This window comes from Schistocerca nitens, chromosome 4 (assembly GCF_023898315.1).
Source record: "Schistocerca nitens isolate TAMUIC-IGC-003100 chromosome 4, iqSchNite1.1, whole genome shotgun sequence".
Taxonomy (NCBI): Eukaryota; Metazoa; Arthropoda; class Insecta; order Orthoptera; family Acrididae; genus Schistocerca; species Schistocerca nitens.
Window position 1 is genome coordinate 436,056,879 of NC_064617.1, and position 17,995 is coordinate 436,074,873.

The 17,995-nt window shown below is 39.6% G+C and overlaps 1 protein-coding gene across 11 annotated transcripts in view; it reads left to right on the top strand.

Annotated features, from left to right (window-relative positions):
* Positions 1 to 17,995, top strand: part of LOC126253623 (oocyte zinc finger protein XlCOF6.1-like) — a 74,098-nt gene that overhangs the window by 49,832 nt on the left and 6,271 nt on the right. For 8 of the 11 annotated variants that reach the window (XM_049955092.1, XM_049955099.1, XM_049955091.1 and 5 more), the window contains one exon: positions 11,085 to 11,149. In XM_049955092.1, coding sequence (XP_049811049.1) covers positions 11,085 to 11,149 — 65 coding nt within the window. Of the gene's footprint in view, positions 1 to 4,765; positions 4,824 to 11,084; positions 11,150 to 17,995 lie in introns of all 11 variants that reach the window. The other 3 variants (XM_049955093.1, XM_049955095.1, XM_049955094.1) reach the window with 1 other exon arrangement.

Consider the following 17,995-nt stretch of genomic DNA (forward strand, 5'->3'; position numbering starts at 1 on the left):
CTCTTCATGTTGCAGAGCACTGAATTCATATTCATGCAGCAGAATGGGCCAAGACTTGTCAGGCATTAAATTCATAACCGGCCTTGTCAAGGAATGAGCAACAATGTTAATGTGTTAACATTTCTGTCTGGAATTTTGGGTTGCTAGTTTATGCAACAATATGACCATATCAGTAGGCAAAAGAATTCCATATAAGTTGTTCTTTGAAGCCTTAATATTTTATTTTTATATTGGCAACACAAGCCTTTTGCACTACCTTTTGTATACACAGGCTTTTTATTGTAACTGGCACATAGAAAATTCTATTTCCTGTGTGCTTGTATTTTGTCATTATTGTGTAATGTAATGTGTATATTATTCTGAATGGTGAACTGAAAAATAGTGTTCCACTCCATTTGCTACGTAATGAAAACATCAATAAATGAAACCCCCAGATCAACTGCAAGAAAGCCGCGTGGTATTAGCCAAGCGGTCTATGGATGGGAAATACTTCCCAACACACCATACTGTCCTGATACGAGCTCAACAGATTTGATTTGCTTCCCAAATTGAAGCAGCAACTCCATGAAAAATGTTTTGATACAATTGATGAAGCGTACAGTTGGGTGACCCAAGTAATCAGGTAGCTCAACAATGAAGGTGCCCTATCCAGAATACAGAAGTTGCCAATATCTTGGGAAGCCGCATAAGCAAGAATGAAGGCCTATGAAGATTTTTTGTAAAATAAATTATTTTCTTCAATTCTATCTTACCATGTGCAGAACTTTAGAAGTGATCCTCATATGAAAGCATTAAGGATGTAACTATGGAAGAAAAACATTTGTGCCAATCATTGTTTTGTCTGTGGAGGCTTTTCATCCATGTTGAAAAACAAGCCTTCAGTGCTGTGGCTAGTTTTGATATTCGTGGTTTCATTATTGGATGCATGGGCTGTTAAGCTGATTGTGTGCTAGTTTTTGCACTTACCTGTCCATGCTATCTTTGGAATTTTGTGGATATTTTTCCAAAAGTTTGATGGTATGTTGCTGGTCTGATAGCTTCTACACACCAATTTAAATAGTAATTTGGTTGCTAGTTCCCCAGTGATTTTAGAAATTCTGATGGAATTGTATCTGTTCCTTCTGCCTTATTTGTTCTCAAGTCTTCCAGAGCTCTTTTAAATTCTGATTCTAATACTGGATCTCCACTTCTGTTTCTTCTTCTGTCAAGTATCAGACAAGTCCTCCCCCTCGTAGAGGCCTTCATTGTAGTCTTTCCACCTATCTGCTCTCTCATCTGCATGTAACAGTGGATTCCCATTGCACTGTTAATGTTACCACCCTTGCTCTAAATTTCACCAAAACTTATTCTGACTTTTCTGTTGCTGACTAAGGGCTCCCAACTATCATTTTCTTCCGATTTCTTCACACCTTTCCTGCAGCCATGTCGCCTTGGCTGCCCTGAATTTGCTGTTTGTCGGGGCCATCCACAAAGTAACAGACATTTTGAAATAAAAAAATTAACACTATGGAAAAACCAAACTTTATTTTATACATTTAGAGGTACACTCTATAGCTATTTTTCTACATAATCGTCATTCAGGTTGAGGCACTTATCACACCATGGCACAACATTTTCAGTAGCATCGCTTAGAAATCTGCAGCCTGTGATTTATACCGGCACGCAGTTAGGTTTCAGTATATAAAGTGCTTTGTACTGTGCCATGTCTTTATTCCTGGGAAGAGGTGGTCATCCCTCGGCACCAAACCTGGGCTGTACAGTGGTTGATGAAACACATTCCCATCAGAAACCCTTTAGGAGCTCATGGGTATGCTTGGCATTGCGTGGACGTGAGTTGTGAAAAAAACAAAACTTTTGCACTAAGTTTTCTATAACGCTTGTTTTGTATTGCCCGTCTTAACTTTTTTGGTGTATGTTCAAGGATATCAATGAGAATCACTCCTTTAGAGTCCCAAAACATAATAGCCATGATCTTTCTTGTTAGCAGTGTTTGCGAACACTTCCTTGGTTTCTTTGGTGAATGCCTTTTTTGTTTCACAGTTGACATGCTTCACCCAGGTCTTGCCCCAGTTAAGATATAATCAGTAACTTTGTTACCATTTTTCTCATAATGTTCAAGGAAGGTCAGTGGCCTTTAGTTATGATTTTGGGAACCCATCTGGCACAAAATTTGTGCTAACAAGAGTCTTCATCACAGTTTCATGCACCAACCTCTGTGAAAATTGAGGAGAATGCTGCAAAAGTTCTGTAATCATGACGTTACGATTTTCATAAATTTTGTCCTTGATTTTCATCACCAATTCCTCAGTTACAAGGGTAGGCCTACCAGTGTGGTCCTCATTGTAAGCATTGGTATGGCCACTTTTAAAATCAGTGCACCACTGACTCACTTGGCTTTCACTTATTGCTACTTTTCCATACATCTCACAAATATCACAGTAGATTTCAATTGATTTGCGGTTTTTTGCCAACAAAAATGTAATTGAAGAACACACTTCACAAGTGGTGGGGTTTGTTATTGCAGTGCACGTCACAGAAAGCAGAGTAGGTGAGACACAAATCTCACACTACCGCCATGGATGCTCACTAAGTGTAGGAACATTATGACACCAAATGGTGGCTGTAGCCCCATGTATCGCCACAATAGATAAACACGTCTGTTACTTTCTGGATAGCCCTCATATTTCATTCCGAAGGGATTTATGTTGCTGTATTCCTGTCTCTCCCTGAAAATTTTTGTATTTACTTTTTCTACTGATCAGTTGGAAGTATTTCATCTGATATGCAAGGTTTCTTCACAGTTACCTTCCAGGTACCTATGTTTATCTGCCGAACATACCTGATTGCCCGTTTCAAAAGATGTCCACTCTCCAACTGAACTGCCTACTCTGGTGTTCCTATTGCAGTATATATATCTCCTTAGTGAACTTCAAACATGTCTTGTCATTCCTCAGTACTTCAGTATTCTACTTTCTCCTAAGTTGATTCTTTCAGACGATTTTCTCTTATTACTAAATTGTGATCCGAGTCTGTATCTGCACCTTGGTACACATTACAATCAAAAATCTGATTTTGGAATCTCTGTCTCATCATGATGTAATTCAGTTGGAACCTCACCTTGTCTCCTGGTCTTTTCAAGGTATACCACCACCTCTTGTGATTCTTGAACAGAGTATTTGGCTGTTACCATCTGAAATTTAATCCAGAGCTCAATTAGTTTTTCTCTTTTGTCATTCCTAGTGCCAAGCACATATTCTCCTGTAATCTTTCCTTCTTAGTTTCAATTTACATACTGAATTACCCATTCAGTATCCTCGTATACTTTATCTGTCTCTTCATCTGCTGCTTGCATCATTCGCATTTATAACTGATCAATCATCATCAGCATTGGTTTGCTGGTGAATCTGGTGAGAACAGTCCTGATCACTGAACAGTTTGCATTAGCTCACTCTCTGCTCTACCTTCCTATTCATAACAAATCCTGTCCCCTTATATCTTTTTCTTCTGCTGCTGTTATTATCCTGTGTTTGTCTGACCTGAAATACTTGTGTTCTTTCCATTTCACATTAGTGCCTCCCACTACATGTATATTGAGCTTTAGCATTTCTATTCTCAGATTTTCTAGCTTCCCTGGCACATTTAAACCTGTGACAGAAACATGCCCCAGTTCGTAAAAATATTACCCTTTCGTTGATTATTCAGTCTTTTTCTCATGGTCACCTCTGCCTTGGCAGTCCCCTCTTGGAGATCTAAATGGGGGACTAGCCTGTAATATTACCACTGCAGAGAGTGTTGTGACACTTTTTCGATTACTTCTTCAGAAGTCTGTTGATTTCATGGGTAAATGGAGTTTTTGAGAACATGCGTAGACAAGACTTTATTAAATGCTACTGGACAATCATTTTGTATTATTTTAAAATGCCATTGCAGACATATAATTATAATCTAGAATGGCTCATGGAGTAAGAATGCAAAATGACGTTGCCCACAAAATCAAAAATAGATGTAAATATACCAAACTAATCACCTTCCAAAGTGAGTAACACACGTATAATAAACTATGTTATGTATAAACTTTATGAATGTGAAATAAAGATTTTGAAAGACAAAGTACATATTATATATCTAAAAACAAAGATGATGTGACTTACCAAATGAAAGTGCTGGCAGGTCGACAGACACACAAACGAACACAAACATACACACAAAATTCAAGCTTTCGCAACAAACTGTTGCCTCATCAGGAAAGAGGGAAGGAGAGGGAAAGACGAAAGGATGTGGGTTTTAAGGGAGAGGGTAAGGAGTCATTCCAATCCCGGGAGCGGAAAGACTTAACTTAGGGCGAAAAAAGGACAGGTATACACTTGCACACACACACATATCCATCCACACATGGATATGTGTGTGTGTGCAAGTGTATACCTGTCCTTTTTTCGCCCTAAGTTAAGTCTTTCCGCTCCCGGGATTGGAATGACTCCTTACCCTCTCCCTTAAAACCCACATCCTTTCGTCTTTCCCTCTCCTTCCCTCTTTCCTGATGAGGCAACAGTTTGTTGCGAAAGCTTGAATTTTGTGTGTATGTTTGTGTTCGTTTGTGTGTCTGTCGACCTGCCAGCACTTTCATTTGGTAAGTCACATCATCTTTGTTTTTAGATATATTTTTCCTACGTGGAATGTTTCCCTCTATTACAACCAAAGTACATATTATGTTATAAATAAAATCATCATTTAAGTTTGCTTCCATTGCTGACATTTCTTTTTACAGATACCATAATTGAATACATTTGCACTGGTGAGTGTATTGGTGAGTTGGATTATGACAGGTATGTGAATTTCAGAATATGTGAAATTGAAAAATGAAATAGATAGCATTTAAAATGACCAAAATGTTCTATGAAGGTGGAAAAAAAATATTGTATGAGAGAGAAACTCTTTTTTTATTTTAGATAATGTGGATGTTTTTCATATTTATGAGAATGCTTAAATGCCCCAGAGCTCAACACAATTTCCTTATGTTGTTGTTGTTGTTTTTGTTCCTCTGCATAAATAACACACCATTTAAATGCTGAAACACAGAAAATTGTTCATTTTGGTAGTGAAATAATTGGAAGGATCTTGAGCTATTTGTATTGTTGACTATTACAGCTAATAGTTAATATGATTGACTAATTTGCCACAATGTAGTCCGTGCTTAACGGATGAAATTCATTATCAACAAGTTATATTGTCAACTCTCTGATTATCAGTAGTCGTCAACGAGTGTCGTGTCGGGGGGGGGGGGGGGGGGACCAGTGTCATATCTCAGTGAGGAACTTGAAACTTTCAGCACAGGGCAGAAGCATGTACAGGAACGATCACTCAATTTTAAAAGAATAGTTGACCATGCATTGGATAGATACATACCGAGTAGAACAGGTCATAGTGGGAGGGGACTCCTTAAGTAATATAGCCCAGTACGTTGTCCTCGATGGTGAATGTTCATCGGAGGTTGAGGGTATCATCTGGAATGCCCCAGGGAAGTGTGGTAGGTCCGCTGTTGTTTTCTATCTACATAAATGATCTTTTGGATAGGGTGGATAGCAATGTGCGGCTGTTTGCTGATGATGCTGTGGTGTACGGGAAGGTGTTGTCGTTGAGTGACTGTAGGAGGATACAAGATGACTTGGACAGGATTTGTGATTGGTGTAAAGAATGGCAGCTATAGATAAATGTAATTAATGCAGATGAATAGGAAAAAGAATCCCGTAATGTTTGAATACTCCATTAGTAGTGTAGCGCTTGACACAGTCACGTCGATTAAATATTTGGGCATAACGTTGCAGAGTGATATGAAGTGGGACAAGCATGTAATGGCAGTTGTGGGGAAGGCAGATAGTCGTCTTCGGTTCATTGGTAGAATTTTGGGAACATGTGGTTCATCTGTGAAGGAGACCGCTTATAAAACACCAATACGACATATTCTTGAGTACTGCTGGAGCGTTTGGGATCCCTATCAGGTCAAATTGAGGGAGGACATAGAAGCAATTTAGAGGCGGGCTGCTAGATTTGTTACTGGTAGGTTTGATCATCACGTGAGTGTTACGGAAATGCTTCAGGAACTTGGGTGGGAGTCTCTATAGGAAAGGAGGCATTCTTTTCGTGAATCGCTACTGAGGAAATTTAGAGAACCAGCATTTGAGGCTGACTGCAGTAAAATTTTACTGCCGCCAACTTACATTTCGCGGAAACACCACAAAGATAAGATAAGAGAGATTAGGGCTCGTACAGAGGCATATAGACAGTCATTTTTCCCTCGTTCTGTTTGGGAGTGGAATAGGGAGAGAAGATGCTAGTTGTGGTACGAGGTACCCTCCGCCACGCACCGTATGGTGGATTGCGGAGTATGTATGTAGATGTAGGGGGACCCTCTGTGGTAGACAATCACTGTAAAGAAACTTCTAAAGAAACAGATTACTACGTGATAAGTTGGTCTATAGACAGAGAGATGGTGACTAAAATGTTTGGCTGTCAAGAGAACAGTGTGTGAAGGTTTCAGTGACTACCATAGCAGAATATTGTCAGATGATCTTTCGCAAAATCCAAGTAAATTATAGTCATAGGTAAAGGCTGTTAGTGGCACCAAACTAGTGTCCAGTCTGTAGCGAATGAGACAGGAACTGAAATTGAGGGTAGCAAAGCAAAAGCTGAAATGCTTAACCCTGTTTTCAAATGATCCTTTATAAAGGAAAACCCAGGAAAATTGCACCCGTGTAATCCTAATACCACTGACGAAATGACTAAAATCAGTATTAATGTCAGTTGTGTTTAGAAACAATTGAAATAGCTGAAATTGAAGAAGGCTCCAGAGCCTGATTGAATCCCTATCAGATTCTGTACTGAATTTGTGGCTGTTCGCCACTTGTCCAACCGCAATATCTCTTAGATCATAGATCCCTTGAACAAAATCTGTGCACAATAATTGGAAGGAGGCACTGATCACACATGTCTACATGAATGAAAGTAGAAGTGATTCACAAAACTACTGTCCAATATCTTTGACATCGATTTGTTGTAGAACATATTCTACAGGCATAATGAGATATCTCGAACAGAATGACCTCCTCCAGTACAACCTGCATGGATTCCGAAAACATAAATAATGTAAAACCCAACTCGCACTTTCTCACATGACATACCGAACGTCTTGTATCAAAGCAGTCGGGTAGATGCAGTACATCTTTGTTTCCAAAAAGCATTTGACTTGGTACCACACCTATGCTCATTGTCAAAAGTTTGACCATATGGTGTATAACGTGAAATTTGTGATTGGATTAAGGACTTTTTGGTAGGGAGGACACAGCCTGTTATCTTTGATGGGGAGTCGTCATCAGACGTAGAAGTAATTTCTTATGTGCCCAGGAAGTGTGTTGGAAACCTTGCATTTCAAGTTGTATGTTGATGACCTAGTGGACAAGACTAATAGTAAAACTAGACTTTTTGCAGATGATGCAATTATCTACACTGAAATAATGTCCGAATGAAGCTGCCTAAATATTGAGTCAGTTCTTCATAAGATTTAAAAGTGGTGCAAAGATTGGCGACTTGTTTAAAATGTTCAGAAATGTAAAATTGCGCACTTCACAAAATGGAAAAAAAAAGAAAGAAATGTAATATCCTATGACTAATATCAAGGAGCCACAGTTGAAGTTGGCCAACCCATACAAATATGTGGGTGTAACATTTTGAATAGATATGAAATGGAATGATCACATAGGCTCAGTTGTGCATAGAGTATGTGGTAGACTGCAGTTTATAGGCAGAATAGTTGGGAAGTGCAATCAGTCTATAAAGGACATTGTTTACAAATTACGTGTGTAACCCATTCTAGAGTATTGCTTAAGTGTGCGGGACCCGTTCCAAACAGGATTAACATGGGACATTGAATGTATACAGAGAAGGTCAGCATGAATGGTCACAATTTTGTTTAACCCCCGGGAGAGTATCACATAGATACTGAAGAAACTTAACTGGCAGGCTCGTGGGTGTGTACATGAACTATCCCGACAAAGTCTACTAACTAAGTTTCACAAACTGGGTGTAAATGATAGCTCTAGAAATATACTTCAACTTCCTACATATTGCTCACATAGGGATCGTGATTATAACGTTAGAATAATTATAGCACACACAGAGCCAGTCACAATCAACCTTTTTTCATGCACTCCATATGTGAATGGAACTGGAAGAAACACTAATAAGTGCTTCAATGAGATGTATCCTCTGCTATGCACTTCACAGTGATTTGCAGGATATATATGTAGATGTTGAAAGTATGTAATATCTAAGTACATACTCAGATGTGACAGTTAATTCAATGGCTTCAATTAGAGAGGGCAAGTTTCACACAGGGTTTTGATGGAGAAACCCTTGTTTTCGTCTTGGCAAGATGGTTGACTACCACACTGCATGCCCTTGGCCATTAACGTGTTCTCAGTTTAGGTAACACTATCTCCCTTTATTTTAACGTCGTTGGTTCCTCTGCTATACTACGAGATACGATTGGCGCAGTGAGGTACCAGGCAACGTGTGCTTAACTGTCAAGTGCAAAGTAATTTTAATCACACTGTAGCTGCAGTAAACATTTACAATGTGTTGGGTAAACTTCTCTGTCCAGGCTAAAGCTCTTTATGATTTAAGTATACTGATAAAATTTCAGTTAAATCCTCAACCTCAAAGGGTCTCTGTTCCTACAGTTTGACGAGCACTTGGAAGTTCCATTTCCGTAATTGTTGGCTCACATTTGTTATTGATAGAATTATTCTATAGTTGGCTGCTGGGCTGAAAGTGCTGATGACTACATATTGGCACCATTTTAAACACTTTGTGTTGACTGTTATTTGTTTCAGATTGCTGTCAACCAAAGAGATCTCACAGTTGTTACACTATAGTTGCATGGTGAAGTGTCATTGATGTTACTATGTGTGTGAATGACTTTGATTAACAATAGTATTTGTACTTACATTTAAATGCTGTACAATATCAGACAGTATCACAAGATTTTGATAAACAATTTAAATACCAGTTTTCTTTTACTTATTGCCTTGTATTAGTACAGACTTGAATTAATGTATAGTTCGCGAAGGATATGGTGCTCAATGCGCTGGGTGAGCCCCTTCGTTTGTTCAGAATGGGAGGCCGATAAGTGTTTTCCATGTTTCAGCTAGTCAGCAATGACAGAATTGAGGCAGGGTGAAAGATCCACAAAATTCCTCGTATTTAATAAATGGTTTCAGATATCGAAATGAGATTTTGGCAAATGATAACTTACAAAGAAGGAGTATTTTACCATTTTGTTATTATGTAAAACTTGTTTATCTACTGTGTTATTCCAATAAGTCCAGACTTTTTTTGGTGAAAGAATGTAATTTTTAAGGGCCATTGATTGCTAGTGAAACAAGATCTGTGGGTCTTGGAACAACATATTTGAAGACATTATACGTTTTTTTGTATTAAGGATGTGCTTTTTAATAAGCCACTGATTTTACTTTTCCTCAGTTCCTCACTTAATAACTCTCTCACAGTTGTCTGCACAACATGTTAGTGAGGTGAGGCAGTGTAAACACAGCTGTGTTTTGGTAAAAGCAGCACATTTTGACATGGCAACCATAGAAATGTGTAGGTTTTACTCAAAATTTGCTTCTCATGGCGCTTCTCTGAAAATTACAAATGGTTAACAAGCCAGGTAAAAATAAATTTCTGCATTTTTGGTGGAATTCTTTTAAGGTACTTAGGAAAGCAGAAGTGACAGTAGATCTTTTTGAATGGTTACAATGCAAGTGTGGGTGTGGAGGGCATGTTCTCTCTTCCTGGTCCCAAGATTGGACAGTCCTTGTGTGCAAAAACAGTTGTGTTAGTGAAAGAGAGTCATTGTAATGATGATACTAGCAGACTAGAGCTTGGCAAAAAGGATTACTTTTCTATGTACAAAGACGGTGAGAGCTAGTCATCAGTATATGTTTAAAAATAATTATTGTACAAAACCTATTTTAAGTTATATATGCATAGCCTACCTTGAGCATATTTTATAATGGTGTATGTTAAAATATTTTTGCAGATGACACGGGAATGCCAAATCTGAATTTACACTGAAGTGCATAATTTTTAATAATGTATTAAATTTGTTGATTTGATGATGTTGTACAGTTTTCTTTGCCATTTAAGTTCACCATTACAACATTAGTAAGTCCCAAAGCGCTATATACGACATAATGATTGCTGCGATTACCAGTAAAATACAATCTATTTTGATATATTTGCACTACAATGACATCATGAAATTTGGCTTACACAATAACATTTTTTTCCAAAATAAAACCTTCAGATTTCGAAATTTCTTAAAAAAATATGTTTGGGAAAATTTAGAATTTTAGGAGTGTAGTCAAATCTTACAAAAGAAATTGAAAAAAATCATAGGTCTGTAAGTTATGTAGTTTGAGATTTGACCATTATAAGGTTTCAAAACATGACAAAAATCACACACTTTAGGAAACAATGAAAATCGCTAACTCAAAAATGAGAGGCCCAAAAAATTTCAATTTGGGTTTTTTTCATGGAAACTACTAGTTCTACCACTGTACAAATAAATTAACAAAATCTGAGACACAAAAACCAGAGCTTTTGTTGTTTTCAAATTGGCTGACCTTAAAGAGTTTTTATTGCATTGTGCACGGCAATAAATATGCTGAGATCATTGGTGTCTAACCTGCCTTTGTGACATATATTTCAATGTAAATTTAAAATTCTAGTTCTGCTCTTTTCCAATTTCAACAACTTTTTTCCTAATTCTGTGTGGGCTTTATTCTGTTTAATAAGTGATACTAATTCTGCAACTTTACCATAGATTGTCGTGTAGTTCAGCTATATCACATTAACATTTTTCTCTTTCCTATTGACAAGAATGTCAATGTGTTGTTGTTGTTGTGTCGTTGATGTTGTTATCCTTCGCCCCCCCCCCCCCCCCCCTCTCTCTCTCTCTCTCTCACACACACACACACACACACACATATATTGTTTTTCTAACTATAGTGTTTTCTTTTGTATTTCAGAAAGAAGAGCCACTGCCAGCAGAAAATGATGAATGTGACTACAGAAGTGAAGTGGAATCCCAGAGGTATTTTTGTAATTTGTAGCTCTTGGATTGAAGACTTAATATACCATGTTTCTGTCTTTGGTTTAGTTGTTTTTCATTTGCCCCATAGAGGCTAATTTTTGATTATCCCCTTGTCAAAAATTCTCTTATGCACATTTTTATTTATTTATATCCACAGATCTGGACCAGAAAATTTGTTTCAGTTTAAGCGCCACAACATCCTTGAGTGTTTAACATATGCATGTATTTACACATTGTGGTCCACATCACTGTGTATTGTAGGGGCTGACTGGCCAAGGGTGGAGTTGTGGTGGTCTGGTGGGACCCAATGACAAACTGGTGGTTGAGAAGACACTTTACTGCTTTCATTGCAACATTTCTCTGTTATCAATGCTGTGCAGACCTGCTGCACTCCCATCTAGCAGACTGGCGATTGTCAACGGGCAGGTGGCTCCTGCCCCAGATGGATAGTTCTTGTGTCGTCATCTGGTAATGCAGACATCAGACCTGGGAAGAAAGCCAGCAGACTGCCAGTAGGCCAAGGCTGTGATATCAGTGGTGTGCTGTTTCTCCTTGCTGCATTGGCCCTGTGATGTTGGGAATTTGTTCCCAGGCAACTCAGGCATGGTTTATGTTGTCTGCAGCGATGGGGGTGACTGCCACGTGTGGGACATGACCCACTGCCTCCTGGGAAGAGGCTGGCAGCAGTTGGTGTGGACAACAGGTCCACTGCATTGTGGCATATAGTCTCCCAGGATAGACTTGTGCGAGAGGCTGCTGCTTCGTCCTGGTCTTCAATTCAAGGCTACATCTGGCGATGCCCAGTTTTGTCATCCTGCAGTCATGGCATTGGTGGCAGTACTTATGGGGTCCAATGCCTCTCTCAAAAATGCAGCTATTTAAAGTGCTCCATGGTACATTTGGTGCACTATTGCCTGGCTCCTGGTCACATAGCTCATAACATAGTTCTAGCTCCATGGTATAATGACACAATTTTGCCTGTTCTGGCTATCTACATCTGCGTCTACATCTACATCCATACTCCGCAAGCCACGTGATGGTGTGTGGCGGAGGGTACCTTGAGTACCTCTATCGGTTCTCCCTTCTATTCCAGTCTCATATTGTTCGTGGAAAGAAGGATTGTCGGTATGCTTCTGTGTGGGCTCTAATCTCTCTGATTTTATCCACATGGTCTCTTCGCGAGATATACGTAGGAGGGAGCAATATACTGCTTGACTCTTCGGCGAAGGTATGTTCTCGAAACTTGAACAAAAGCTCGTACCGAGCTACTGAGTGTTTCTCCTGCAGAGTCTGCCACTGGAGTTTATCTATCATCTCCATAATGCTTTTGTGATTACAAAATGATCCTGTAACGAAATGCTGCTCTCCGTTGGATTTTCTCTCTCTCTTCTATCAACCCTATCTGATACGGATCCCACACTGCTGAGCAGCATTCAAGCAGTGGGCGAACAAACGTACTGTAACCTACTTCCTTTGTTTTCGGATTGCATTTCCTTAGGATTCTTCCAATGAATCTGTCTGGCATCTGCTTTACCAACGATCAACTTTATATGATCATTCCATTTTAAATCACTCCTAATGCGTACTCCCAGAAAATTTATGGAATTAACTGCTTCCAGTTGCTGACCTGCTATATTGTAGCTAAATGATAAGGGATCTATCTTTCTATGTATTCGCAGCACATTACACTTGTCTATATTGAGATTCAATTGCCATTCCCTGCACCAAGCGTCAATTCACTGCAGATCCTCCTGCATTTCAGTACAATTTTCCAATGTTACAACCTCTCGATATACCACAGCATCATCCGCAAAAAGCCTCAGTGAACTTCCGATGTCATCCACAAGGTCATTTATGTATATTGTGAATAACAATGGTCCTATGACACTCCCCTGCGGCATACCTGAAATCACTCTTACTTCGGAAGACTTCTCTCCATTGAGAATGACATGCTGCATTATGTTATCTAGGAACTCTTCAATCCAATCACATAATTGGTCTGATAGTCCATATGCTTTGTTCATTAAACAACTGTGGGGAACTGTATCGAATGCCTTGCGGAAGTCAAGAAACACGGCTTCTACCTGTGAACCCGTGTCTATGGCCCTCTGAGTCCCGTGTACGAATAGCGCGAGCTGGGTTTCACACGAACGTCTTTTTCGAAACCCGTGCTGATTCCTACAGAGTAGATTTCTAGTCTCCAGAAAAGCCATTATACTCGAACATAATATGTGTTCCAAAATTCTGCAACTGATCGACGTTAGAGATATAGCTCTATAGTTCTGCACATCTGTTCGACGTCCCGTCTTGAAAACAGGGATGACCTGTGCCCTTTTCCAATCCTTTGGAACGCTACGCTCTTCTAGAGACCTACGGTACACCGCTGCAAGAAGGGGGGCAAGTTCCTTCGCGTACTCTGTGTAAAATTGAACTGGTATCCCATCAGGTCTAGTGGCCTTTCCTCTTTTGAGCGATTTTAATTGTTTCTCTATCCCTCTGTTGTCTATTTCGATATCTACCATTTTTTCATCTGTGCAACAATCTAGAGAAGGAACTACAGTGCAGTCTTCCTCTGTGAAACAGCTTTGGAAAAACACATTTAGTATTTCAGCCATTAGTCTGTCCTTCTCTGTTTCAGTACCATTTTGGTCACAGAGTGTCTGGACATTTTGTTTTGATCTACCTACCGCTTTGACATAAGACCAAAATTTCTTAGGATTTTCTGCCAAGTCAGTACATAGAACTTTACTTTTGAATTCATTGAACGCCTCTCGCATAGCCCTCCTCACACTACATTTTGCTTCGTGTAATTTTTGTTTGTCTGCAAGGCTTTGGCTATGTTTATGTTTGCTGTGAAGTTCCCTTTGCTTCCGCAGCAGTTTCCTAACTCAGTTGTTGTACCACGGTGGCTCTTTTCCGTCTCTTACGATCTTGCTTGGCACATACTCATCTAACGCATATTGTACGATGGTTTTGAACTTTGTCCACTGATCCTCAGCACTATCTGTACTTGAGACAAAACTTTTGTGTTGAGCCGTCAGGTACTCTGTAATTTGCTTTTTGTCACTTTTGCTAAACAGAAAAATCTTCCTACCTTTTTTAATATTTCTATTTACGGCTGAAATCATTGATGCAGTAACTGCTTTATGATCGCTGATTCCCTGTTCTGCGTTAACTGCTTCAAATAGTTTGGGTCTGTTTGTCACCAGAAGGTCTAATATGTTATCGCCACGAGTCTGTTCTGAGTCTCCCAGTCTATATCCGGCAAGTTAAAATCTCCACCGAGAATTATAACATGGTGGGGAAATCTACTCGAAATATTTTCCAAATTATCCTTCGGGTGCATGTTTTTCAGAGAATGGTCAGCCTGTCTTGAAATCCATTTGTGTCCAAGCATACATATTATAAAAATGTGTTTTGATATCAGAGAAAGAACAAACTACCTGTCATAGTTCAGAGGATATGAAGTGAAACTTCGAGATGTGTGAAAAACTGTTGCATGTAAGTTTACTACTTCTTTGTTACTAACTGTATGTGCAACACATCTAGCAGACAGTTTCAGCATATTCTGCTGAATGTTCCTACACAAATATATCAGTGTGCAACATACATTTAAAGAGATACAATGTCATAAACACAGATGTGTAAAAAAAAAAAAAAAAAAAGAAAATGCTGCGTAATGGATGAAGTTTTAATACGTTTATTCTTTACTGCGAAGGCTCTCTTACAGTCGCGTCAACTTAAGGAAATCATTGACACCTGGCAGTGCTTTCGACATCATTCAACTGCGAAGCTCAAAAGTCTTTAGGCAAAAACAATCGCCATCTATAGAGCTATGAAGAAACGTTGCCATAGAGACATTTACAGAATCGCGTTTGTAGGCACATGAAGCAGCTGTGCCCAGTGTGTGGAAACTTTACAGCATATTACACTACAAACACAGTTCATTGTTTGTTTTCATTTCTAATAGAAAATTGGAAAATTGGGCACCCAGGCAGTGCCGGGTTTGTTGACTAGTGTTGCTCTAACGTACATATCACCACACTATGCTTACTAGTCTGTGCTACACAGCAGCTTCTTACAAATTTCAAGTAAAACTAGGTAGTGGCAATGCATTACCCTTCTCCATGGGAAAGACCTGGTCTCTTGGGTCTTGCTCAGGGCCGGTTCCCCGCTGTGGAGTTCTTCTACCATCGCATTACAAAACAAGTTACACACTCCCAAGATTATACTATGCTAGCAATCTTAAGTACTGTACATTTCTTACACTACATTATACTTTAAGGGTGTTTTCTTGTAACTCCTTCAGCAGCTAATTACCTTTTCTGCCTGTGCTGATCCACATGTTTGCTAATTACATGGCTTTCTCCATGTTTCCAATCTTCCTCAAGTGCACCAAATTCGTCTTTTACAATAATATATGGTATATAATCTCTATCTCACACTCGGGGGAGGGGCGGGGGGCATCCTGTCCACTGGGACATTGATTAAACACAGTTAGCGTTCCTGGATAGCTCTTTGTCTCAAGTACTTAAAAACTATGCAAAACAAAATCAGAGTCACTATGGTGCTACGAATTGCACCACTGAATGTCATTGTTATCCCGTCATGTACCATCCCAGTACTATTCAACATGCTGGATTAGTTACACCACAGTGATCCGCTGCTCCTGGACGCTGTTAATTGATTCAGAGAATGAACTAGACTTGGTTCCCAGGTATCATTTACAAAGATTAGGTTTTGTTTAGGATACATCTCGAAGGGTTTGTCTTGCGAATACTGCTGTGATTATTCTACATTGAGGTGAGTAACTCCCATCATTATAGCTGGCAAATTAAAAGTTGTCGCATAGTATCACTCATGGTTCCATTAACTGACAACCTATTGGCTTAGCCCCATGCATCTTGCTCCCATCAGCTTCCCTTGTTCATAACAACTTGCCACTACTATTATATCATAGAACACCAAGTTTAACCAATGTAGATCTGTTCACTGAAAGTATAGCTTGAGAACTTCACCTCCTTTCAGCATGGATGACCACCTTCCTTGCTCATGAACAGTTGCATGGCACATGCTTTTCCTCCCGTCTCAATTTCATGCGTAGGGCACATGGTGACCACCCTGCTTTGACATTGCTGTAGCTTTTCCTTGGTCATTACCACATGCCAATCCATGTTCTGCTGTTATTAACACACCACTCTCTTTTATCTGCACAAACTTCTTACTGTTTCCTTACAGGATAGGTGTGTATTGTGTAACACCTAAACAATGTGGGCTTGTCTCCGACCAGTACTTTCGTCAACACATACAACCGTGCACCATCTGTTCTCACCTCCACAGATGCTCCATAATAATAGGAACGTGGGTTTTGATTATTAGGCTCTACTGTTAACTGTAGTTCCAGTGGTTGCTGTTTTTACACCTTTCTCAATCCCTTCAGATATTGTTTAGGTGACAATAGGACAGGGTTCAGTTGCCCATGAAGTGCCTCATGAATGGTTTCCTGCAAGCTTTTTGACTCCAGTCTTGCATGCCAGGCACTATTCCCTACTAGTAGCAAAACTCTTTATCGGCATTTTTCTCGCATGTGGTACTTTAAATTTGTGCTTGAACTGCCTCTAAATCGTAGTTTAGAGTACTAGCTGGTGCTCTGACATAATTAATTACTTCCCCAGTTAGGTATTGAAGCTGGCACGTGTTGTTCAGCACATGCTCTCCAAACTCATGGTCTGTGTGGAATGCTGCTCCACAACCACACTATTCCCTTCAACCAGCTCTCATGGCTTCTTCTGTCCTATTTAGCTCGCTCACTCAGCTGTCCCTAATATTGTGTTGAATACCCTTCCTCCAGCACCTACCCACCCACTATTTCTCCTCTGCAGTTCTTGTAACATCACCCCTACTGCTACTTGCATTTGTTCATTCAGTTGCCCATAAACAGTGTGTAGCTTCATGTGTTCCTCTGACAGCTTCCTAAATATACGATTGCTGTTCGCTAACTGCTGTAAGCACAAGAATCTCTCTTCCAATCTCCTTATTTTGTTTTGTAGTTCGTATGCATCAGATATGAAACCTAACGTCCACCTGCAACTAGACTGTACCATATCTTTCTGCCTCGAAAACAAAACTCCTCTTTCCAGGTGATCTCACTGCACCCCTACTCTGCCACAGGCAAAGAGGTACAGCACTTCCAACACTAGCATCCTTCCTTCTTCGGCTTTGCCGAATGGCAAACTAAGGACAGGGCCATTATCATCTCCTCTCCTCAGACGCATGCTGTCTCCAGTCTGCATCTCTCACGCAGTAACTGAAGATAATCTTTAGCCTAACACATACATGTGACCCTACCCAACACTACTTTAACAACCTACACAAAATATGCAAAGAAACACAGTGAAACATTACACACACACTGACTACCTTCTTACCCTTAATAAATGTGATATTATATCGTAATATTCTAAGTACCTCTTCCTTAGCTTTTCTGGTATTACCACTCGTGGCTCCAGTCTTGACCTTGAAACTCCAATAATGGTTCTTCCATATGTGCTCTCTCTCTGTACCTCTGGAATGCTTAACCTGCTAATGCATGCACTCTTAGCGGCAACCTGTGCCTGTTCATAGCTCGCACCTTCTCTGTAGCACTCGTCTTCTGGAACCTCTAACATTGCTACTATCATTACCTTCAACAACTTAAGGGGAGGATGTAACGGAAAATGTAAACATTTATCTAAAAAATCACTACAGCTTTATTTATTAATGTACAAATCTAAAATTTTGCATGTGTAAAGCAAAAGAGCTGTGTTTTAACGGAAAAATATAATAGAATGTGTGGGATTAATATTT